We start from the raw sequence: 26,753 nt of genomic DNA, 5'->3' as shown, positions 1-26,753 counted from the left end.
ATCTTGAAGGAATTTTTACTCTAGCGAATGTCTCTTAGACCAAATTTTCATAACGTGATTTGGATGTAATGAGATTATTGGGATTTGCCTCATTATGTGGGGATCTAGTTTATTTGATTTCACTTGTTTCTGAAATGGCGAACCAGCAGTTACTGCTCTTGGTAGAATAATTCCTCACCGCGTAACTGATTTGAAATGCCACCCTTATCTTTATTCAGTTCTTTGTGCATCCCCAATCTGTTTCTGGGTATTTAATTATGTTTCAGGAAGTTTTGCTGGCTGCTCCTTTGTTCTTTTGGGTGGGAAGGATTTAATCCCAATAGTTATGAATTTGGTTGCTAAAAAAATGTCACCTGTTTAGAGAATACCTGAGTGTAGATTGAAAGGCTGGGAGGCATTTAGCTTGGTAATCAGTAGTGAACCACCAGTTTGTTATTTTTAGCTAAAAAAAAAAAAAAACCAACAAAAACCCCAAAAAAACCATTTACAGCTTAGATTATGTTTATAGATTATTTTTCTAAAATTCATGTGTTAGTTATTATTAGTTGCAAACTCTCTAACCTACAATGTCTTTCCCTATTGAAGCAAGGGTTCATCTTTTTGTTAGCGTAAGGTTCTTTAGGAGTTCAGGGCTGCATTATTGTGTAACAGGTTGTTCGTGGAGAATGCTTGCAAAGAAAGCCATTTAAGATTGTTCTGTCCCTTGAGCTCTGCTAAGAGCCTTCCTTTCACTTAAATGCCTTTTAATTCCACTAACAAGCCTCTGAGAAGATATGATTAAGATGACAATAGCAGCTACTGCTTATTAAGAGCCAACCATGTGCTCGATGTTTTTTATGCTTTTGTCCCATTGCAAAACTGGGAAGCATTAATTAGATGCTACATACTCATTCTTTATTTCTGTTGATTATGATAACAGCTCTACGAGAAAAGCCTACCTCTCTTTCTATTACATCATCTCTACAACCAAATAGGTCACTTTGTGCTTCCATGGTTTCTCTTGCCATGACCAATAACCTTCCTGATCAAGGTTAGCACCTACTGATCTGTCGATTGCTTACCACTTAATTCAATGAATGCTGGCTACAGTAGTGTGATGAGAGGTAAGATTTAGATTGCCACCTTGCAATGTAATGTAAAATCCAGATTTACTGTCCACTTTGGTCGAACTACATGTTATGCTTGAGATAAGTCCCATCTTACTATGAATATCATAAAGTCAATACTGCATTTTAGCTTTTATAGCCAATAACTTCAAGTAGGAAACCCTATAACTGTTTTAATATAATGTAAATGCAATCGATTTTTGGAAAGGACAGTTATAGGCCATAATTTATGAGCTTTAGAAGTAATTTTCATTTTTCTATGGCTTTTATTTTGGGTGAATACTGCTAAAAATCAAACTACCATCATATTTATTTTGGTAGTAGAGAATACTTTGTGCAAAGCTACAGACTATTGACAGTTAATTACAAATTGGAACCTATTTAAAGCTTAGAGATGGCATGTAAAAATGAAAGTTAGGTAAAGTTGTATGCATGTTCCCCTGTTAACTCACCCTGAATTTATAGACTTTAAGATAATTGTATAAAGCAATTTGTATTGTGTAAAGCAATTGTATAAATCAAGCAAGCTGCAATCCTATAATTATTTAGATGGTTTTGCATGTTTAAAAACTCAGCTTGCCTGATACTTTAATAAGTTATTCGCAGTTGAGGGAAAGTGTGAGAAAGAGATTGCCTGTCTCAGGGTTGTGTTAGTATTTTAGTGTACTATAGGTACTTTTGGAAATAAAACATACTTTAAATGAGAAAAATTGCAGCCTGTTATGAATGGCACCGAATAGTGCTGATTATTTTACCTTTGACAAAGTGGAAAATTTAAAGCTTGGTGTATCCCATTTTATTAATATAATAAAATTTTATAGTGTTGTTCTGGGCGTCGATATATGTTCTTTAGTGTTTATTAGCCCTAGGTTATAGTAAAACGTTTTGGTCTGATGCCTGACCATACTGCACAGAATGCAAATGTGAGAACTAAGACAAAAAACACGTAAATACATATTTGTTTTTCTGTCTCTCAAGTCTTTTTCCATATGACTTCTAGATATTTTGGTTGCTTATATGAGTATGATTGAACTCAGAGAACATCTTTTTTTATCATTTAACATAGGTTTATGGCTTCCCCAGACTTGTACTAATAATGAAGCTATGAGGGATATGACAAGAATGGTGATATTAAATTTCTCTAGACTAACAGTAAATTTTTCCGTTCTGATGTCAGGAATGTTGAGCATCTGGAATCTGCAAGCAGAGTGAATTGTTCGCTGCGGGAACACTTTCATCAAATTCTGAGCCATTTATTCTCTTAGGAACCACTACTGTCTTGTACAGAATATTATATTTTTACAGAAGCAGTTTTCTGGAACTGGAAAAATTTCTTTCCTTCTTGTGCTTCTGTATTTTTAAATTCTTTCACATTTTAGATATGTCATTGTTTTGAAATGTGGTGTCACATTGTAGCATTGAATTTATTTTTTTAGGTTTAAAAACAATAATTTGTATTTGTTCAAATGCTGTGAGAAAGCAATAGGAAATAAGTTGTTCTAAACGAAGTTCTCTTTATAGTTTGCATAGGTGGATCTATGCTCTGTACTTTGTCATCATTTTCCTTGAATTTTCAGAATATCTATAATATATAGCTAGTTAGATCGATAGATATAGATACTTGTGCCTTGATTGTGGCAAAGATGTATTTCTTGAAAAAGTGCTATGGAGGTGGAGGGAAGGAATGTGTGAAATTCTCTGGTTTCTCTAGTTTTGTTTCAAATATTTCTGAAATGAGGAATTGAGATTCTAATCGGCTCTGGATCATGCTGGGCATTTAAAATAAGTATCTGTTGGTGAAGTTACATGTTTGTTTTATTTAAAAAAAATGCTGGTTTTAAAAAAATTTTGTTTTGTTTTGGACAGCAGAAACTTCTATCGTATTTAGTAAATTTTTACTTTGAATTAGGCTTTCCTGAATCTTGATTTTCTTCTTTTGGTTCCTTATGTTTGGAGACAGTGTGATCACATGGCAGTAGGTATCATTGCCTAGAATATGGGCTGGATGGTTTGATTAGAAAGCTTCCTATTAGGTCTTACTAGTGTCTTCGTGTCCTGCGACTATCTGACGTATGCTTGAAAGTCAGTTATTTACTTTAAGGGAGATATTTCTGCCTCTGTTTAGCATTATTTAGCCAATCTTGTACCTATCTGTCTCACCTGTTGTTGCTGAGACTAAACATGGAGCTCATAAAGCTGCATTTCTTTCTTCCACACATGATTTTGCTACTCAGGTGTGCAGGATCACAGCTTGCCAAGTACATAAACAGTTTTAGTGTCATATTGATCCTTTAATCTGAAGATTCATTCCTCTACTACTAAATGCCTTTGCTCTGTATTCTAGTTCACCCTCAACCACCTCTCTACCACCACTACCCTACCCCCAACTCCTTTCCAGCATCTGGTTTTATTTATCACACTGCCTCAGTTGAACCATAGCCACTTCTCCATAGGCCTCTTTTGGCTTCCTACTGATCTGAAGTTAGCTATCATTGCTACTTTCAACTGTTATCTGCTCATCACTTTGATCAGTTATTTTCATTTAGGCGTAAAGTCTCCATGAGGAGATATGAATCATCAACCCAATATGTGTTGGTAAATCAGAGCTCACAAACTTTGTCTGCCTAATTCTCTTTAGGCATTCTGAACCACAGGCATTTGGGTAAGTTGGAGGTTTTATTTTTTGCCTTGCCTTTGATTGCTTTTGATGTAGTCCAGCTGGTGTATGCTTGCTTTACAATTTTTCTGATGAAAAGACGGTTCTCTATTGTTTGACAAACATGACAACCCTGGTAATTTTCCTCTTTTACAAAGCGTGAGGACTTTATTCTCATCTTTGTAGGAAGAAAATATGTTTCCCCGCTTCTTTTTTCTTACTACTTCATTTTCCCTTCCCCTGCCCCATCTTAACGATTCAGAAGATAATTTCTATAATAAAGGTGGATTTTGTGAAATGGTTCCTAGCAAATGGTAAAGCCTTTTTTTATGACTTTTTTTTTTTTGGTAAAAGTTCTTCACTGATGCAATTTTTCTTTTCTTTTCTTTCTTTCTTTTTTTTTTTTTTCGAGATGGGAGTCTCACTCTGTCACCCTGGCTGGAGTGCAGTGGTGGGATCTCGGCTCACTGCAACTTCTGCCTCCTAGGTTCAAGTGATTCTTGTGCCTCAGCCTCCTGAGTAGCTGGGATTAGAGGCACACCAGTACGCCCAGCTAATATTTGTGTTTTTAGCAGAGATAGGGTTTCACCATTTTGCCCAGGCTGGTCTCAAGCTCCTGGGCTCAAGCAGTCCACCCACCGCAGCCTCCCACAGTTCTGGGATGACAGGCGTGAGCCACCAGGCCCAGGCTGATGCAGTTTTTCTGACTTCTGAGTATGTTATATTCTTGTCTAAAGGATAGGCTTGTTGAGTTGCAAATTCTATCAGCTTTTTCCTATATAATTAATATAGCCTTTGAAATGGAAGATGAAAGTATATAAAAAAACTTTAAAGCACTAAAACTATAAACAGGAACCTGCAAACAGGAGTTCTTTACATTTTTCTTATGAATATCTTAATTATATCTAGAAATTTTAGAAAATTGCTGGGAGAATTAATGTTAAAAGGCTCAAAATCAAGACTTTGAGTATTAAAAATATTTTTAGATGAATTATATTGCTGACTGTTTTTGCCACCATCTCTGAATGTGACCAGGATTTTCCAAGTTTTCGTTCTGCCAAAAAAAAAAAAAAAAAAAAAAAAAAAAGGGGATAACAATGCTTAATACTGACAACATTGACCCTATATCTAGTGAACTGTTTTGTGCTGTCACTTCAAGAGTTAGGGACCCAGAGATCCAGATGGATCGAATAATTTGAATGAACATTTGTTGTCAGCAGGTCTGTTCTGAGTAATGATTGTTTCAGTAAGCCCACATCTGTGTGCCATAGCTGGTCATCTCCAGTGTGTGTGTTTATTATGTCTAATACTGGTAGTCTGGAGGAAAGTACAAATTATTTCTAATTATCTCAATAAAGGGATTAATATTATTTTTCTGTATCACTTGAAACATTAACTAAAATGACTCTGCAACTATTTCAGCCTGGTTAGTGTTAATGACAAATGATTAGTTCTGTGGAGTCTCAGTTTGGATTTTGATATAGAATGTGCATTGGCGTACAGTTTACATCAGCCAATATTGTCAGTATATTGTTAATAGATACATACCATTGATACCACCAAAATTATTGTTGTCTCTTGCAAATATATGTTGCATTATCTTTATATTAAAAGTTGTTTTTTAATTTTAATTTTTTGAGACAGGGTCTCACTGTGTCACCCAACCTGGAGTGCAGTGGCACCCCCTTGGCTCACTGCAGCCTCAAATTCTGGGCTCAGGCAATTCGCCTTTTTTTTTTTTTTAGAAATGGGGTCTTGCTGTGTTGCCCAGGCTGGTCCCATACTCCTGGATTTAAGCAATCCTCCTGCCTCAGCCTCCCAAAGTGTTGGGTTTACTGGGCGTGAGCCGCTGTGCCTGGCCATGGGTCAGTGGCGGGACGGAAGGTGTGATCACATTTTTAAGTTCTCATCTCTCAGTTCACTCTACCCAATATGTGGGGTCTGTTGTTGCCTGTCTTTATTGCCTATTGTGAAAGCTTTCTTTTCCCCTTAATGCATCCAGCAGGATAAACTTATATTTTGCCATCTGCCTCCTTAATGCTTGGAATACTTAATAAGTTTTTGCATTTAATTTGGAATTTATTTTTATTTAAAAGATGCTTACCTAAGTTGTTCAGCAAAGTGAGCCATCATTGTAAGCTTTACAAATAACTCATTTAACGCTTGTAACAATTCTGTAAGGTTAGTACAACTATACATGTTTTACACAATAAAAAAGGGATACACAGAGATGTTTACCAATATGCCCAGTTGCAGAGTTGGGATTTGTAATTATGTCGCATGGCTCTAGAGTCTAAGCATGCTACCCCAGGGCCTTTGTAAGTGCGGTTCTCTTTCGGTTCCTCACTTCGGCACCTCCAAGTTAATGTCTGTGCTTCCCTCAGATCCCAGCATAATTGTCGCTTCCTCAAGAACGCTGTCCCTGAGTTGTTCACATCTCTCTGTCTCTTATGCTTTTCCCGGTGCAACAATCTCCTCTTGTATAGCGCTTTTCAGAGTTGTCACTTTGCATTTATTTTCATGATTACCGATATCTGGCTCCTACCCTATACCGGGGAATAAACTTGTGTTTGCTTTTTTTTTTCCTCCCTTCTTTGTAACTACTCAATGGGTTCCCCTTGCCCACTGCCTAGACGGAACTGATTTATCAAGACAGAGGAACTGCAATGGAGAAAGAGTAATTCACACAGAGCTGGCTGTGCAGGAGACTGGAGTTTTATTATTATTCAAATCAGTCTCCTGAGCAGAGATTTTAAAGATGATTTAAAGAAATGTGGGTAGGGGCTTGGGAAGTGAGTTCTGATTGGTCAGGCTGGAGATGGAATCATAGGGAGTTGAAGTGAGGTTTTCTTGCTGTTTTCTCTTCTTGGGTGAGATGGCAAAACTGGTTGAGCCAGATTACCTATCTGGGTGGTGTCAACCGATCTGTGCAGGGTCTGCAAAATATCTCCAGCACTGATCTTAGGTTTTTCAATAGTGATGTTATCCCCAGGAGCCATTTGGGGAGGTTCACACTCTTGGAACCAGAGGCTGCATGACCCCTACACTGTACTTTCTAATCTTGTAGCTAATTTGTTAGTACTGCAAGGCAGACTGGTCCTCAGGCAAGAAGGGGGTCTTTCTGGGAAAAGCTATTATCAATTTTGCTTCAGAGTCAAACCATGAACTGAATCCCTTCCCAAAGTTAGTTCAGCCTACGCCCAAGAACAAACAAGGACAGCTTAAAGGTTAGAAGCAAGATGAGTCGGTTAGGTCTGATTTCTTTCACTGTCATAATTTCCTCGGTTATAATTTTGCAAAGGCGGTTTCGTCGTCGCGGCATCTCTAGCCCTTCATAGTGCCTGGCACATTGATAGTAAGCACTCAGTGTTAGTGGGGTAGGGATGAGAAAGGCTCAAGAGGAATTTTGAAGCATGGAGGGGACTTGGGAGCTTGCCAGCTTCCGAAACACTCCTCTTGAAATGTTGGCAAGTGTGTTAAGTTAAACCTGTTAATGAAACTTTGATGTAAGCATGTTATCATGTTTCTTTCATCTTTCAGGTAGTTTCAGGGATCCTGAAGAATGGGAACATGACAGCAGTAGCAGTCATCAGGAAATTAATTATCTGGTGAATTGGTGTAAAGTTTCCTGAATGCAGTTGTAATTTCAGGGTACAGCAAATAACAATTCACTGTGGCTGGAATAGAATTTGAGGAGAAGTTGTGAACTATCCTGCTGAAAACAAGGTTTACAGCAGATTATGACACAAAAATGCAATTTGGAAATTTGTAAAACTGATTTCTATCTGGTAAAAACTCAAGCAGTGCAGAAATATATGTGGCAAAAATGAAAGTAATTGTCTCCTGTTCCGTTTGGTTTTTCTTCCAGATTAAACTTTGATAACAGTTAGATATGAATCCTACTATAGAAGCCTCTCTTGGCCATCTAGAGCAGTAATGAATGAGTGAATTTCAGGATCAAAGAGAATGTAAGCTTTCAATTTTCGTATTGCCAACAATGTATACCAATTTATGACTTCCCGGGTTCCTTCATTCCCTCTGAGAAACCCAGAGGGCTCTGACCAACCTTCTGGCTCTCTGTCTCTCTCTCTTTTTTTTTTTTGAGACAGAGCCTCACTCTGTCACCCAGGTTGGAGTGCAATGGCATGATCTGGGCTCACTGCAGCCTCCACCTCCCAGGTTCACGCAATTCTCCTACTTCAGCCTCCTGAGTAGCTGGGATTACAGGCATGTGCCACCACACCTGGCTAATTTTTTTTTGTATTTTTAATAGAGACAGGGTTTCACCATGTTGGTCAGGCTGGTCTTGAACTCCTGACCTGTTGATCTGCCCGCTTCGGCCTCCCAAAGTGCTGGGATTCCAGGCGTGAGCCACCGCAGCCGGCCCAACCTTCTCTTTTAAATGCAAACACTTTCTTCCAGATCCTCACTGTCAGAATGAAATCTTGTTTCTTAGTTTACTGAAAATAGAGAAGCAATCTTCAGGAATTACCACATGTTCCCTGAACCACATTTGCCCCACATGGGGCATCTGCTGCCTGCCTTCCTCCCTGGGACCATAGAGGAGCTGCCCTCTTGGGTTTAATCCACCTGTGCACTTGACCCTGTTCCTTCGCATCTACTGAATGATAGAGCTTCAGCTAAAACTTCTTTACCCCCCTTTCCATACAAAGATCAATTCTCTGTTGAACCAAGTCTTCTGAAGGTTATGGTGGGAGGATTGATTGAGTTTAGGAGTTTGAGACCAGCCTAGGGCAACATCGAGACCCTGTCGTTACAAAAAAAAATTAAAAATTAGTCACGTGTAGGGGTGCATTCTTGTCGTCTCAGCTACTCGGGAGGTTAAGGCAGGAGGATTACCTGAGCCCAGGAGGTCAAGGCTGCACTGAACTCTGATCATGGCACTGCACTACAGACTCAGTGGCAGAGCAAGACCCTATCTCTAGGAGAAAAACCAAACCCAGCTCCTTCTAAGAATTGTATTTGTTCTCTCCTCTGTCTTCCCATATTTTAGTGCTCCTCATTCAGTCTTCTACATTGTCACTCTGCCAAAGGTAGTCAGTACCGTGCGCACTGCTAAATCCAACGCTTAGTTCCCAGGTCTCATTGTACTTGCTTATTGTTGGCGTTTACACAGTGGATGGTTCATTCTTCCTTGACACTGTCTTTCCAGGATGTGAGATTACGGCAGTCCAAGTGGCTGCTGGTCCCTCCTCTCTTCTGCATCGCCTAACTTTGGAGACCTTAGGGCGCAGTCCCTGCCTCCTCTTCTCTTCTGTGTCTACACTCATGCTCCTGGGGATCTCATTTTACCTCATGGCTTTAAGTACAAATCATGTGCCAGTGATTCCCAGGCGTGAAGTTTTCAGCCCAGAGCAGTCTGGTGAACTGCTGACCCCATATTTAACTGCCCACCGCATCTCCACTGGTATCCAGTCGACATTCCAAATTCAGTATGTCCAAGGCTGAACTTCCCCATTATAGGTGATGGCAACTTCAAAAACTCTTGGAGTCTTGTTTGATTTTTTTTTCCATGTCCCTCATTCAGTCAGACAGAAATTCGTATTTAGCTCTTCCTTCAAAATCCACCTAAACTTGTGTAGTTCTCACAACTTGCCCTGGCTGCTGCATGGGCCCAAGCCACCCTCACCTTCTGCCCTGGATTTCTGTGTTTGATCTTCCCATACAGTTGTCTGCCTCGGCCCTTGGCTTCCTGCCATCTGTTCTCAATTCAGCAGCCAGAGTGATGCATTCATTCATGTATTATTATTATTTTTGAGACAGGGTCTGATTCTGTTGCCCAGGCCAGAGAGCAGTGGTGCAATCCTGGCTCACTACAGCCTGGATCTCCTGGGCTCACATGATCCTCCTACCTTAGCCTCCCGTAGTGCTGGGATGATAGGTGAGCCACTGCGCCTGGCTGAGTGATGCTTTTGTAGTGTGAGTCAGATCTGATCACTCCTTTACACAAAACTCTGCAGTGGCTCTTTCACTCAAAAGTAAAAGTGAAGCTCCTTCCAGTGTTTGCCCTCCCAGGCCCTGTGTGATCTGGGCTCCCATTTCCTTCCTTATATCCCCTCTTCCTCTTGCTCCCTCTGCCCCTGTCATATGGGACTCCTTGCCTGTCGTCTTCCTCAGTTAAAAGTATTCTGATGTATTCTGGTGGTTTGTATACTCTTAAAAGATAATGCAATCTTATTAATTCAAGATGATGACAGCTTGTGATTATCTTCTGGTTAATGAATTATAACTTTGGGTGAATTGTTTACTCAACATGATTACATTTCCTTATGGGATAGGTCAGGTTGTCTACCTTCCCCAATCCTTGGTCAACTCACCTGCCTGTTACTTATGTATATCTTATATAAAGATAATATTCTGATAGAAAACATGACTTTAGTTTTACAGTAATTCTCTCTCTCTCTCTCTCTCTATATATATATGGTAAAAAATATACTGCAAAACAACTTGAAGTTGCTCAAAGCATCAAAGTGTCTAAAAGTGTATGTAAAATACATACCATCTCAGTGTGTTGCCCAGGGCTACTAAAGCCCCAAGAACATACTCTTTTTGTAAGTTGTTAGAGGGGAAAAGCACATAGTCCTTTATCTGTAAGGACAATGATACTAGGTGCAGTGGCGTACTCCTATAGTCCCAGCTATTAGGGAGGCTGAGGTGAGAGAGTCTCTTAAGTCCAGGGGTTCAAGGTTGCAGGGAGCTGTAACCATGCCCACTGCACTCTAGCCTGAGTGACAGAGTGAGACCTCATCTAAAAAAAAAAAAAAAGACAGTGAGACAGTGACATATGTTTCTCCTGCAGTGTAGCATGGGTTCAGGAAGATGACCACAGCATATTATTTAGGTCCAATTAAAGAACTCAGTGATCTCAAAGCATATAGTTTTTATCCTTCACAAAAAGTAAGTGACACATGTACTTATCGTTGAGTATAGCGTGGCTAGAGGGAAGCCAGCTACAGCACGTTTAAATCCCATCAAATAAATCAGTCAGTGTAGTTAAATTAAGATTATGGTCTTACATATGAGATGGCTTAATGAGCTGGCTCATGGAGTGAGGTATTTATATTGTACTGAAAGCATTCTCATTAGTACATGACTTTTTATGATTTCATACAGCCAAACTTTGCCATATAAAATTCCTCTGGAAAGGGAGAATAGGTTACAACATTTGCTTTCCACAGAGCAGGCTTTGGTAACCTGTTTAAAAATCTTAAAACATCTTTATGTGTCTTCGCAATTAGTTCCTTTAATTTTAAGCCCTTTCTTAGCCCCTAAAGTTTTTGCCCACTATGGACTTTGTGTTGTTTTTCCATGCTTAGGGGTTTTATGTATTTTTAATGTTGGAGAACCACAACCTATCTTGACCTTCTAAGTTTCATATATTTATGAGGAAGTTGAAATTAAGAGAGTGCTCTTTTGATAGAAAAGAGCTGTGTTTGGGTTCTCCAAATAAACAAAACCAATAGGAGATATTATAATATAATATACATCCATACACACACATACGTACACACCCAGAGATAGGTATATATTAGGTTGGTGCAAACGTAATTGCAGTTTTTGACATGATAGTAAAAACTGCGATTACTTTTGTATCAACTGACTATATAGGTGTGTGTGTTTATAGGAGATTTATTATGGGAATTCACTCACGTGATTATGGAGGTCAAGAAGTCCCGTGATCTGCCATCTGCAATCTGGAGAACCAGGAAAGCTGGCGGCATAACTCAGTCTGAGTCTGAAGGCCTGAGAACCAAGATTGTGGGGTGGAAGGGAAAGGGCTGCAGTATAAGTAAGTATCAAAGCACAAAGGCCCGAGGACCAGGAAGCCTGATGTGTGAGGGCAGGAGAAAATGGGTGTCCCAGCTCAATAAGGGAGAGGGGGAGTTTGCCCTTCCTCTGCCTTTTGGATCTGTTTAGACCCTCAGTGAAATGGGCTGATGCTGCCTGTGTTGGTGAGAGTAGATCTTCTTTCTTGAGTCTACCAATTCAAAGGATAATCTCTTTCAGAAACATCCTCGCAGACACACCCAGAAATAATGTCTTACCAACTATCTGGACATCTCTTAGCCCAGTCAAATTAACACATAAAATTAACCCTCTCAAAACTGTTCATTTGTCATTTGTTGAACTTAGAACTTTGGCTCAGTGCTCCAACTGAGCTATTGGGGTCAGGCTTAGCATATTGTTAAGACATGCAAACATTGTTAATACAAGCCTTTGATGCAATAGTATTTCCGTTTCAAATCTATATTAGAAAAACATTTACTTTCACTAATCACTAGTTAAATATTTTTTCATTGTATCTCCAATGCCAAATAACAGAAGGAACACCGAAAATAGAGCAGAAAGACAATATTCCTCTCCCGCAGAAAGAGACACACAAATACTACTTTTTTTTTAAAAATTTTTTGAGATAGGATTTTATTCTGTCACTCAGGCCGGAGTGCAGTGGTGCAATCATAGCTCACTGCAGCCTTGACCTTCTGGGCTCAAAGGATCCTCCCTCTTCAGCCTCCCAAGTAGCTAGTACTATAGAAGCACACACCACCATGCTCAGCTAACTGAAAAATTTTCTTTTGCAGTGTTGGTTCTTTCTGAATTGCCCAGGCTTGTCCCAGAATCCTGGCCGCAAGCCATCTTCCTGCCTCGGCCTCCATGTTGGGTTGTACTTTGCATTGCTCTAGAGGAATACTTGCAACTGGGCAATTTATAAAGAAAAGAAGTATAATTGGCTCATGGTTCTGCAGGCTGTACAGGAAGCATGGAGCTGGCATCTGCTTCTGAGGAGGCCTCAGGAAGCTTACAGTAATGGTGGAAGGTGAATGGGGAGCAGGTATATCACATGGTGAAAATAGGGACAAAGGAAATGAGTGGGGGGAGGTGCCACACACTTTTAAACAGATCTCACTGCAACTCACTCACTGTCTTGAGGACAGCCCCAAGCCATGAGGGATACACCCCCATGATCCAGTCACCTTCCACCAGGTCCCAATTTGAGGTTGCAATTCAACGTGAGACTTAGAGGGGACACATGGCTAAACTGTATCAGCCTCATATGTACACACATAAATCTCTATATAGAAGATTGAGCCAGTTATCATTTTATTGTCTCTTAGCTCCAAATTCGTACTTTCTTGCCTGCTCTATGAAGATAGAGCTAGGCCCTTCAAGTATTTCTCTTTTGCTGCTGGCCTGATGTTAAGTTTTTTCAGAAGAGGGCACTGGATGGGACGATGCAAGAGGAGGAGGATGCCTCTCTTCCTTATTCTTGTGTTTTCTTATTTGCTTTTTCTTCCTCCTTTCATAGGATTTCTAACAGCACCTGTGGGAGTATCCAATGGTACTTATCCTCTGAGTTTTAGTGACACGTCCGTGGACAGACTCCCAGTGAGTCTTGTGGGCATCCCAGAGGTCAACTTGCTAGCCTCACCCTGCCTATGTACTGGAGGGGGTGTTTGCTTGACAGTTCCTGTCACTTTTATACACCCCCAGGATATTTCTGGCTTTTTAGTCCTGCTACGCCAGGACTAAAAATGGTTTCCTGCCTGCCAGCCTCAAACCATCTGTATACTGGAGAAGTATTTGCTGCTTGCTAGTCCCAGGCACAGTTTTTTGTCCACTTGCATCCTGGAGATGGGTGTTTCTTGCCTGCCCAATGATAGTGGAGAAGCTTTGGCCCAAGGAGCTCAACCATCTTGTGAGCTGCAAACACACATTCTCCTGTGAGCTCTGAGTCTTAGCCTTGGGGAGGGAGTCCTCTTCCAAGGTTGTTTTCTCCTTGGATAACAGAAAAAAATCTCCTTCAGTCCTAGGTGGTATTTAGAGTTCTCTCTGACTTTACAGTAAGCTCCTGTTATAGGTAATAATTATTTATATTAAGCTTCTCTGTTCAAATTACTGCGGAGCTCCTGTCTCCAGGTTGGACCATCACTGATACAAACATAAAAGGCAGAAATTAGGGTTTGATTAATCACTAGTGTTTTCTTCAGTTTTATGGAAATTTAGTGCACTTAAAAATCTATAGATTTATGTGATTATAACTGCCTTTCCACCTTGGGTGTTCTCCAACCTAGAATGTACCCTTCCAGGTTCTGTTTTCCTTTTTCAGATCCTAGCTCAAGTCCTGCGAATTCCAGTGTAGCCTTTTCTTTTTCTTTCTTTTCTTTTTTATATATATACACATATTTTTTTTTTTTTTTTGAGATGGGGTCTCACTCTCATGCCCAGGCTGGAGTAAAGTGGTGTGATTATAGTTAACTGCAGCCTTTACCTCCTGGACTCAAGTAATTCTCCTGCCTCAGCCTCCTGAATATCTGGACTACAGGTGTGCACCACCATGACTGGCTAATTTCTTAAATTTTTTATATAGACAGGATCTCACTATGTTGCCCAGGTTGGTCTCTAACTCAAGCAGTCCTTCTGCCTTGGCCTCCCAAAGTGCTGAGAGGAGTGAGCCACTGCACCCAGCCCCCAATATAACCTTTTCTGACCTGCATTGATTGCTCTCATCTTTAAATTATTACAGTTCTTGTACTTATCAATCAACTGACCCTTGACATATTTTAGTTTTGCTGTGGTGCTTTTTTTTTCAGTTATAAAATATGCAAATTAAAAAATACTGCTTTTTATCTACTGGAAAATTTTATGAAATGATTTTATTGAAATGCTTCACCTGTGTGTTTGACAGTATCTATTGCATGTACCCAAATATAAGGTGAGATTTTTTTCCTCCTTAAAATTCTTTCTCAGAGAAGAGAGAACTGCTTTATATTTCAGTTCTTACAAAATCTCCTATAGGTAACTTTCTGTTATTTCACTTACACAAAAATATGTTGAATGGAGAAGGCACATTGTTGTCATATAACCTAAATTCAAAATTTTGGAGTATAGTTTTAGAGGCCACCTGACAGAATTATTTTTTAAAAAAGCACACTATTCATCAAGACAATGGGAGAAAAAAAGGTTACAAAGAAGTTTAAGCCAGATTTAATTATTATTCCTTAGGGAAAGGTTGTGACCTCACATTTGCAAATGTTAAAGATACTTAAAGGGTAGCTTAGTGGTTCTGTTGTAGAAATAAAAACTATACAGTTACAGAACAAATAAAAAACTGATCAGTTTTATATAAATTTCCCATGACACTATCTCACAAATAATCAAAAATATGCTACATCTTAAGCAGCTTATTTAGAAATGAAAATGATATATTTTAACTCTGAAATTTAAATTATTTATAAAATTATTGTAAAGAAATAAAACAGTTTCATGAAATATGCAAGTAGGGCCCAAATCAAATATCTAAATTAATATATTTTACCTTATAGGTAATTTAAGGTATGTGTTCCTAACTAAACTGCAATTTAAATTTTAGAATCAGGCATGAGCATTTTATCAACATCTGTAAAAACCAATTAGATATTTGAATTGTTAATTAGACATAAACAGATGTTAATAATTAGATATGTATTTCATTGTCACACTAAATGTTCATGTATTTATTTGGAAGAAAATGTGTTTTGGATCTTTTCTTGGGCAAATAGGAGAGCCTTATATATATAGGATTGCTTTATGTTGGGGCATATTCTGCGTCATCTAAGATGATAAGACCTCTGGGGGCAGAGAGTTGTATGTTCTATAAGTTGTATCTCCAGTGACAAGTATAGTATTCTGAATATAAGAACTAAGTAAATTTGATTCTTAGGAACTTTGCCTTTAAAGAGGGTCTTAGTCAGTTTTGTACTGCTATAACAGAACACCACAGACTAGGCAATTTGTAATGAACAGAATTTTATTGGCTCACAGTTCTGGAGGCTGGGAAGTCCGAGATCAAGGAACCAGCATCTGATGAGGGCCTTCTTGCTGCGTCATCCATGGCAGACGGGCAAAGAGACGGAGTAGAAGACTGACTCACCTTCATATAACGAACCCATTCCCAAGATAATGAGCCCAGTCTTACAATAATGGCATTAATCTATCTTTGAGGGCATACCCCTCATGGCCTAATAACCTCTCATTGGCCTCCACTTCCCAACACTCTTGCATTGGGGTTTAAGTTTCTGATACATGCTTTTTAGGGGACACATTCAAACCATAGCAAAGACCTAACTCAAGTGTTTACTTCTTTTCTGAAGACTTTCCTGATGTCTTCTTCCTCATTGGCACGAATTGACCACTTCCCTTGCCATTGCCACAAGACTCTAACCTTGCCCTGGACTTACTAATAGACCTGTCTGTGCTTGTCTTCTGCACTGCAAACTCCTGAGGACAGGAGCCGTGACTGATTTTTCTTAGATCTTTAGAACCTTGAGGAGTGTTTCATTCATGGCTACCATAAATGTTTACTGGAATCAATGAGTTTGAATGACTAAAGAGTGTAGAGTATCTCATTGTCTCAGTTGTTGCCCAGAGACCAAGCAGATTTAGGTAAATTCTTAAAAAATATCTCCTGCTATCTAAACTGTCATCATTTGCCCTTTGAATCTCCACGACCCAAACCATTTGGATTTCACAAAATTCTTCACCATTAGAACTTTAGGAGCTGAGTATAGGAGTATTTTAAAAAACATGTTAAAACACAGGCCCCATTTTATGCATGGCCAGAGATGGTTTCTAAGGCCCATATAATTCATTTGAGTGGAAGTAGTTGTCTGTATTACTTACCTTCATGGAGACTGCACACAGCTCTGGCCTGGTAGCTCCTTTAATCATGTCTTTAATTTCTGGTTGGCACTGTCCTGTCTTTTCTTGCTGTGGTCATGGTTACCAGATGTGGTAGTTGAAGGGAAAGGACAGCTCTTGTCGCTAGAGTGCCAAACTATGGTGGGATATTAGTTAGGATTGCATAAAACTAGTAAAAACCAGAAAACTCTGCTTTATGAGCTTCTGCTAACAGAAAAATTATTTTTTATAAAAACTTAAATATGGCTTATTCCCACAAAATGTAAGCAGTACTTGGGTAAAGTTAACACTTTCCATATGTAAAAGACTAGCGTGGTTTTATTTCTGAGTATGGTATTGTATCCAATTGCAATATATAGCTAAGCTATTGTTTTGACTTTGAACCATTGAATTGAAATGACATTTTCATTCTAGAAGAAGACATGTTAAGCAAAGCAGTGCCTACTCTGTGCCAGCCACAGGGCTGAGTGCCGCCATGTGCATTGCTCTATCGAATTCTTACAACAACCGTGTTTGTCATTTTTTTTGTATTAGCATTTTATTTTGAGATAATTGTAGATTCGTGTTATGATCCCATGTACCCCTCACCCACTTTCTTCCGATGGTAGCATCTTGCATAATTATAATAGAGTCTTGCAACTAGGAAATTGTCATTGGTACAATCCTTTGATCTTATTCAGATTTCACGTTTTATATGCACTCATTTGTGTGTGTCTCTGTGTGTTTGCGTATTTAGTGCTATGCAATTTTTTTTTTTTTTTGAGATGGAGTTTCACTCTGTTGCTCAAGCTGGAGTCCAATGGTGTGGTCTCGGCTCACTCCAACCTCCACCTCCGGGGTTCAAGTGATTCTCCTGCCTCAGCCTCCTGAATAGCTGGAATTATAGGCGTGTGCCACCATGCTGGGCTACTTTTTATATTTTTGGTAGAGATGGGGTTTCACCACATTGGCCAGGCTGGTCTTGAACTCCTGACCTTAAGTCATCCGCCTGCCTCGGCCTTCCAAGGTGCTGGGATTATAGGCGTGAGCCATTGTGCCTGGCCATGCTATGCAATTTTACCACACTTAAAGGTTACTATTTATTTTTAAACACGTGAGGGAAACAAGGCTCGGTTAAGTTACATGAAATGCTCTAAGTATAGACTTTGAGTTTGAATCTAGCTCTGTTTGATCCACACTTTTGCTTTTTCAGTAACGATATGATTAGTAACAGTAATAATTAATAATGACAATGACTAAAACTTACCGAGTTTCATATGAAACATATTGAGTACTTTTTATGTGACAGGGACTGTTCTAAGGTATTGAGTCATTTAATCCTCCTGACAACTTTTATCATGTAAATTATATCACAGTTGAATTAGTCTCCTTAATTAAACTGTAAGTCACGTTACCAAGGAATAGGCAATTATTTTTACAGCTCCCCAAATCAATAATAAAATAATGAAATTCCACTCTCTCTTTACATAATTTCACGTTTTGACTTCCGACCTTAACCACTGATCTTGGCCATTGTTGATTACTTTCATATATATAATGAGACCTGTATTATTACAGATTGAGTTAGGTTGAGATACCTTACAAATAATTTTACTAAATTGTAAATAACAGCTGTTGTAGGCAGAATGCCAGAATCTTAAGGGAATAGATGTAAAACACCAAGAATACTTCAGAATGTAATTGAGAGAAGGTTTTTTTTTTTTTTTTTTTAAGAGTGTTTTAGCTTTTTATTTTTATTTTTGCCAAATAAGGCCCTAGGAATGTTTAAATTTAATCAGATCTCCCAAGTTACGCATCTTAACTTTCAACGTGGTACCTAATGCCTTTAGTTGTGAGTTATCACTGATAAGCAGAATCAGCATGCTTCAGGAAGATAATAGATAGACGAATCATCAGCCCGTAATTTACTATTCCTTGCTAGTTAAATCTCTTGTAAAGCTGTCCCTGTGATGAACAGCAGCACTTACTCAGACCAAAAATAACAACAGTCCCATGTGTTGTAGGTCCCAGGAGGTCTTGGTGTTTTTGTAGACAGCAGACAAGAAATAAAAGGAATTTTGTCCTTTTTACCTCATGTAATCCCACTGGAAAATGAAACATGTGCTATGAGTTGATATTGACTCCTGCCAGGTCACCTCCCTAAAGAGTCTCGGGCAGGCACTGTTGCAACATTTCTTGGACAGGAGTGTTACGGGCTGTGATGGAGATGGATGGTTTATGTAGCACGCTACCGTGGAACACTGCACTACTGTCTGCCCCTAGGAAGTGTCTAGTGAGGACTCCACGAGTAACCCGCATCTGTTACTTTAACTCTTTCAGAGGGTATTACATAAACTGTACATCCCCCAATTGTAAACCAAGTTTTACGTAGCTTTTTTTTCTTTTTAAATAGTTGACTATAGTAATGCAGAACCACGTATGATTTCTTTTCCTGTACTTTGTAGGACTTTCTTTTGGATGTTAGATAATGCAAGTATTTTTGAAACTATATGTTATTAGGAACTATTTGGACACTACAAAACCCCTTTAATGGGCCACCCTATCAATTTTCTGTTCTTCTAAGGAAGTTTTTCCTATTCATGACTCATTTCACTCTTTGGCGTAGATTGAGGGAAATGTAATAATGATTAGGGAAAGGAATGTATGTGTTTTCTTCTTTTTCTGAAAACCTGTACACATTTTCTGTCTCGGGTTATGTAAACTTGGATGGCTGTAGAATGTTGACAACTGTGAGAGGTAAAAACGAGTCTGTTAATACATACCACTGCTTTGGAATTCAAAAACCAGAAAATTCCCCTTTGGTTCTTTGGAGAAGTGTTTAGCTTGATGGCCCGGAATACAAATCCAGTAAAATCGGTATGTTCCAGCTGTCATTTACACACACCTTAGGCAAAATTAATGAGATCACTCTAAGATTACACTTTGTGTTTTATTTTCATTTTATAGGTCTGTATGAGCTGTTGGCTGCTCTGCCAGCCCAGCTGCAGCCACATGTGGATAGCCAGGAAGACCTGACCTTCCTCTGGGATATGTTTGGTGAAAAAAGCCTGCATTCATTGGTAAAGGTAAACCATGCTGATGTCAGATTCTCTTCGCAAAAAGCATATGGAAAAATATTTGGGGCACCACCAAGTAAACCAGAGATCAAATTGTTGCTCTCTGAAAACAAAACAGCCTTGTTCCATTCACCGACGGGCGTGGAAGTTGTTAAAGATTCTACCAAAAATACATAGATGATTTCACTTAATGGTGGTGAGCTAGCTCTGTATACTAATGTAGCAACCATGTGGTCACCCCCTTGTTTAGAGAAAGAATATGAAATAGTAGCAGGAAGGTTTAGACTCTTTTACGGTCAACATTCATGAGCTGGAATTTAACTTAAATAAATGTTCACAGCAAAAATTAGAAGGAATCTATTTTCTGAGGTCAAGGATGGCAGCAGTTCAGTAGCCACATTAATTTAAAATAATTTCCTTTAACAAAGTCAACTGAAATTCTAGTAAGCTGTTTCTTTTATTGGCAGCACTCCATTGAAGTGGTATTTTGTATATAAATACACTGAAGCCGAATGCGAGTAAAAACAGTTTTTGGAGACAGTTTTAGTAAAGCATCATGCCATGAAAATGATCAGCCAGCAGAAATCGGGTCTGGCCATACAGCAACATTGGGAGTGATCAGAACTCCTAAAATAGTAAAATGAGAACAAGAAGCTTACTGGAAAATATGCCACTTGTGCTTCTGGAAATATGAATTGCATTTTCTCTCATCTAACTCAAGCTGAAAGAACTTCAGAGTCTTTCTGGAGTTTGTGAGGAGGTAGAAACCAGCGCCTCAATGATAACCAGACCTGTATTTTTAAATTCAGCGAAATTTGTTATGGTTGCCTGTCATGATAAGAGGCTTTTAATTGATATAGAGTATTCAAAAATGAGCAACTTCTGAGCTGCAATTGCTTTACAGAACAGGATTCCTATATATTTTTTCTTGTCGAATTTACTGAAATTTGTGTACTTCCAGCAGTGACAGTTCTTGAAATGGAAGTGTTGGTATGTGGCATTTCCCTGGCGGTACATTTAAAGACTACGTTTATTTGTTCATTTCTTTATTTTTTCATAACAATGTAATTTCCACGGCATCCTTGTGCTCTAATTAATAGTTGCCCTCTGGGGGTTTATTCGGCATGGTCTTGGGATTATGACTGATGACGTTTGTGACTTGGTAATACAATCATAAAAATATTTTTATGTTGAATGTATGGAAGTTGGATAGCTATGGGTTTATTTAGATTGAGTTGACCTTTTGATAGAAGGAATAAAATAAATTTGAGATGGCATCATCATCCTTTAATCATTAAATAGGCATGCCTCCAAACAATGGATGCATATTCCTTTGTATGTATTTATAACATAGCTACTATCTCAGTTTCCTTACCTATAAAATTAAAGTTATACTATCTGTTTACAAGGTTGTTTGTGAGTTTCAATAAAATAGCGAAGATCTGAGTTTTTTGGTAGTTATATAATGGGGTTAGGCAAATTTAAGTAGGCATTATTAAGGATTGAGGAAAAAGTTAATTATCGTAGCATGCTAAGGATCAAAAAGGAACTACAGAGATGGTTGTTATTTCTATTAAAAGCATGAAACTAATGCATAAAACAAATTCTTAGTTACACTGGCTTGAGTTTTAAGCTGAGGCTGTTTTTCAAAGTATATGTCAATACTAAGTGGTTAGAAAGCATAGCGGAGGGTATTGATATCTGATTTCATAAAAACAGTGGAGCAAATAAGCTCATGTTGCTAGTATTTAGATAGCACAATAACACATGTACTATTCTAAATGTTTTCCAGTAATTGCTATAAAATGTATTTTCAAAATTAGTTTTATTACATACCTCTAGTACATTCTCAATGTCTTAATAGTTCCTGCCACCCCCAACTTTTATCAGACACAGACCTCAAGTGTGTCCTTTGACTGACCCATTCTATTCATTTTCAAGTATGTAAAGTCTACAATACTTTCAGGAGGCAGGCTCCTGGGACTGGAGATTTAAACAGCTGGAACAAACCGCTTAGCTGTATTCCAAGCGTGTCTATTTAAGCTTGAAGGAATAGAAGGCTTCAGCTTTTGTACGTAGATCTTGGTAGAGCTGAAAGAATTCGTTTGAAAAGATTTGTGGTAGAGTGAATCAAAATTGCTTTGGTTTTATGCTCTTCTGCCTGCAGTCGAAGCTGTTAGGCTGTGATTTAGAACTGAGTGAACACAAAACTTGATTTTATTCTAGAACGGAATTTTCATAGTTGTTATCGTGTGTGTGTGTGTGTGTGTGTGTGTGTTTAAATGGGCTGAGTGCAGTGGTTCACAGCTGTAATCCCAGGCCATGAGTTCAAGACCAGCCTGGGCAGCATAGCAAGACCCTCTCTCTAAAAAAAATAAAAAATAAAAAAAAACTAAAAATTAGCCAGGCATAGTGTGGCATGACTGCAGTCCTAGCTACTCAAGAGGCCGATGTGGGAGGATCGCATGAGCCTGGGAGGTCAAGGCTGCAGTGAGCTGAGATCACACTACTGTGCTGCAGTCTGGATGACAGAGACCCTGTCTCTTAAAAAAATGTTTGGGGGCAGGCTGTAAATCAAAACACAATTTTAAATACATACACCTCTTTGGACTAGGGAAAAATATAAAGAGGAAGTTTGGGTAATACAGTCTCTGTGACAGGTTCAGCCACCTTGGGGTATTGGGCTACAGGGCAGGTATATGTAGGCTGTGAGCTTGTCACTAAAAAGGAAATATGGTGATCCTCTAGGGTGTTAGCTGAGGATGCTTTTGAAAAGAAAAATTCCTGAATAGAAAAGTTGAAGAACAATAAAAACGGTGAGCATGAGGCTTTAGAAGTATCAGGGGAAGATGATACTGAGAGAATGCCTGGGAAGTCTCATATTGATATGGTTTAGCTGTGTCCCCACCCAAATCTCATCTTGAATTGTAGCTCTCTTAATTTATATGTGTTGTGGGAGGGATCCCACGGGAGATAATTGAATCATGGGGGTGGTTTCCCTCATACTCTTCTCATGGTAGTGAATACGTCTCACAAGATCTGATGGTTTTATAAGAGGAAACCCCTTTTGCTTGGCTTTCATCTTCTCTTGCCTACCACGATGTAAGATGTGCCTTTTGCCTCTGCCGTGATTGTGAGGCTTCCCCAGCCACATGGAACTGTGAGTCCATTAAACCTCTTTTTCTTTGTAAATTACCCAGTCTCAGGTATGTCTTTATCAGCAGCGTGAAAACTGACAAATACACATTATCTGTGGGATGGAAATACATTGTTTATGAGGGTGGGAATAGAAGGATATCAGAATTCACATGAACTAGGGAATGGTTCATCCAGGACCCATCTCTTGCAAATATCCAGGACCATATATTTTGTATCTCAACCTCATTTCTAGATTTAGTTTCTATTCTTGTGGGTTCTTTTTTCCTATTGAGATCTCTTTACTTATTATACATGTTATTTTTTTTTAGTTATGTTTGTGTGTGTTTTTGTAATCTGGTTTAAGTTCATTTTAAAACAAGATATGGCATAAAAACTTACTTAAATACTATCTTTCTTTCTTTCTTTCTTTTTTTTTTTTTTTAATTCTTTGAGACAGAGTTTTGCTCTGTCACCCAGGCTGGAGTGTAATGGTGCCATCTTGGCTCACTGCAACCTCTGCCTCCTAGGTTCAAGTTATTCTCGTGCCTCAGCCTCCTAAGTAGCTGGGACTACAGCCGCCTGTCACCAGGCCTGGCTAATTTTTGTATTTTTGGTAGAGATAGGGTTTTGTCATGTTGGCCAGGCTGGTCTTGAATCCTGACCTCAAGGGATCCACCTGCCTCAGCCTCTCCAAGTGTTGGGACTACAGGTGTGAGCCACTGCACCCGGCCTATGTTTCTTTTAAATAAGGCTGTAGTTCTGTTTCCTCCAGAAATCTTTGTTTTTAACTCACAACTATGTTAGATTTCTAGGATAAGAATATGGAATTGTTAGTACCTTTTAAATAGTTGTGTTATGTTTTCCCCTACCCTTTAAAATAATTGTGTGTATATTTGGGAACAGGAGGAAAAAAATGTACCAATCTCAATTTTATTCTTTTTGGTATATTAAAGTATTTCAACAAACCCAAATTGATATTTTCCAGATAATTTTCCTCATATGATTGAATTATTGTGTGTGTTTCTGTGATTTCAGCCTTATACAAGTAATGATAAATACTCAGAGCCCTGTAACATCTGGTTACATTGTTTTAACTGCATATTTTTTAGTTTTGGGGGTTACAAAGTAGGTATATATTTTTATGGAGTATACAATAATTTTGATACCAGCATACAATGCATAATAATCACGTCAGGGTAAATGGGGTATCCATAACCTCAAGCATCTATTTAACTTTGAGTTTTGATGGACTGATTGATATTATTTGTTGAGTACGTACTCTATGCCAGTTACTATATGGACTACTAGGGCTAAGATGTCCAACTTGTTGGGCACAATCCCTTGCCTGTAGGGGCTCCAGTCTCCCAGAGAGTTTATAAATGAAGGGATGGATGATTACAGTATTCTAAGATAGGTCTCATTTGGAACTTTTTAGGAGAGACACAGGGTAACTCACTCAATACTGGCCTCAGGGGGGGCGGTTCATGGAGGATTTGGTATCTTAAGCTAGAACCTGCATTTGGAATAGGAGTTGCTCAGGTTGGACTGGGTGTGGTGGCTCATGCCTATAATCCCAGCACTTTGGGAGGCTGAGGCAGGTGGATCACTTGAGGTCAGCAGTTCGAGACCAGCCTGGCCAACATGGTGAAACCCTATCTCTACTAAAAACATAAAAATTAGCCAGGCATGGTGGCACATGCCTGTAATCCCAGCTACTTGGGAGGCTGAGGCACGAGAATTGCTTGAACCTGGGAGGCAGAGGTTGCAGTGAGCCAAGATCGTGCCACTGCACTCCAGCCTGGGTGACAGAGTGACATTCTGTCTCAAAAAAAAAAAAAAAAGGAGTTGCTCAGGTTAGAGTTTATGGGATGGATCAGGGCATGGGATGTCAGGCAGAAGGAATAATAGATGCAAACACTTGGAGGCAAGAGTGAGCGGTCCACCTTCAGGATGGAGGTCGACAGATTGTTTTGGCTGATCTGTGACACCAGAAAGGCTGTGGGCAGCCGAGGGTGGCGGGAGAGATGAACAGCGACCTATTCTGCTTTGTAAACGACAGAAGGTGAATGGACTTTCTTCTAAGAGAGTGGGAACCATTTCATGGAAAGGTTTTAAGGAGAGAAGAGTGAAGATAATCAGGTTTTTCTTTTAGAGGTAAACTGTGAAGATTGGATGGGACATGAGATTCCCAAGTCAGAGATGATGTTGGCAAAGTGTTGGAAGAGCCTCACCTGCCTGTGGGCTGTTCATTAAAATATGAAACTCTCCTGTTGTAAGCCACCACCAACTATTGTTTATGCCAGGCCATTGGGGGTTGGAAGAGGGCACCAGGAGACCTGTATAAGCTGAAAGATACCAGGTACCCGTTCTTACATATTTTGACCATCTCCTCAGAGGAGATGAGAGGTAATTTTAGTTTTGGTTATGTTTGTTTGATATCTGGGGCGTAATCAAATAGAGCACCTATTGGATATGTGAATCTTTTTTTTTTTTTTTGAGATGGAGTCTCAGTCTGTCACCCAGGCTAGAGTGCAATGGTGTGATCTTGGCTCACTGCAGCCTCCGCCTCCCATGTAGCAGGATTCTCCTGCCTCAGCCTCCCGTGTAGCTGGGATTACAGGCGCTCGCCACCACACCTGGCTAATTTTTGTACTTTTAGTAGAGACGGGGTTCCACCATGTTGGCCAGGGTGATTTCGAACTCCTGACCTCAGGTGATCCACCTGCTTCGGCCTCCCAAAGTGCTGGGATTACAGGCGTGAGCCACCGTGCCTGGCCTGGATACGTGAATATTGAACTGAGGATGATTATGTTCTAGATTGGAGAGAATAGATTTGGGAGTAGGGCTGCCGGATAAAATATGGGACATCCTGTTACAGTTGAATTTCAGATATGCAATGAATAGTCTTTGTTATAAGTGTGAACCATGCAATATTTGTGTTTTCACTACTGAAATCTGGCAACTCTATTTGGGAGTCATCAATGTTTAGAAGGTAACATTCTTTTGGGAACAGATTTATTGAGATGTATATTTCACCTACTGTCCAATCACCCACTTAAAACGTACAATTTAGTGGTGGTTTCTAGTACATTCACAGGGTTGTGCAACCATTGCCAAAATCAATTTTATTGATTTTTATTTATTTTGTTCTTTTCCTGTCCCCACAATCAATTTTAGAACCTTTTTATCACCTCAAAAAGAAATCCTTCACCCCTAGCCATCACTCTTCAATCCTGGCATTCTCTCTCCTATCCCATCCCTAAACAACTGCTAATCCACTTTCTGTCTCTGTGTATTTGCCTATTCTGGACATTTCATTTAAATAGCATTATCCATGGCTTTTTTGTAACTGGCTTCTGTCACTTAGCTTAATGTTTTCAAGGCTCACCCAAATTATAGCATGTATCAGCACTTAATTCCTTTTTATGACTGAATAACATATGGATATGCCACACTTCATCATCCTTTCATCCATGGATGGACATTTGGATTGTTTCTGCCTGTTGGCTGTTATGGTGATGCTACTAAGAACATTTGTGTATAAGTTATTGCTTAGATGTGTATTTTCACTTCTCCTGGGTATGTTTCTAGGAGAGGAATTGCTGGGTTAAATGGTAACTCTTAAGTTTTTATGAAGACCTGTTAGACTTTTTTCCTAAGTGGCTGAACCATTTTATATTCCTGCCAGCAGTGTATAAGGGTTCTGATTTCTCTATATCTTCACCAACACTTGTTTTTATCTGACTTTTTGATTTTTACTATCTTGGTGGGTATGAAGTGATACCTCATTGTGATTTTGATTTTCTTTTTCTAGATGTCTAAATAATGTTAACCATCTTTTCATGTGCTTATTGGCTATTTGTATGTCTTTGGAGAAATGTCCAATTGGATCCTTTGCCCATTTTTTCTCCCATTGGTTTCTTTTTAATTAATAAACTTTACTTTGTAGAACTGTTTTAGATTTACAGAAAAATTGAGCAGATGGTACAGATAGCTCCCATATCCCCCTTCTCTCCTTCCCAGTTTCTCTTATTACTTACCTCTTGCATTGGCATGGTACATTTGTCAATTAACGAACCAATATTTGTTGATACATTA

The 26,753-nt window shown here is 39.1% G+C and overlaps 1 protein-coding gene across 5 annotated transcripts in view; it reads left to right on the top strand.

Moving 5' to 3' along the window:
* The window catches only part of MPP7 (MAGUK p55 scaffold protein 7), a 250,426-nt gene that overhangs the window by 85,098 nt on the left and 138,575 nt on the right, over positions 1–26,753 (top strand). For 4 of the 5 annotated variants that reach the window (XM_050804514.1, XM_050804515.1, XM_050804513.1 and 1 more), the window contains one exon: positions 19,408–19,526. In XM_050804514.1, coding sequence (XP_050660471.1) covers positions 19,408–19,526 — 119 coding nt within the window. Of the gene's footprint in view, positions 1–7,630; positions 7,731–19,407; positions 19,527–26,753 lie in introns of all 5 variants that reach the window. The other variant, XM_050804517.1, reaches the window with a different exon arrangement.

This window comes from Macaca thibetana, chromosome 9 (assembly GCF_024542745.1).
Source record: "Macaca thibetana thibetana isolate TM-01 chromosome 9, ASM2454274v1, whole genome shotgun sequence".
Taxonomy (NCBI): domain Eukaryota; kingdom Metazoa; phylum Chordata; class Mammalia; order Primates; family Cercopithecidae; genus Macaca; species Macaca thibetana.
This window is presented reverse-complemented; position numbering and strand designations above follow the sequence as displayed.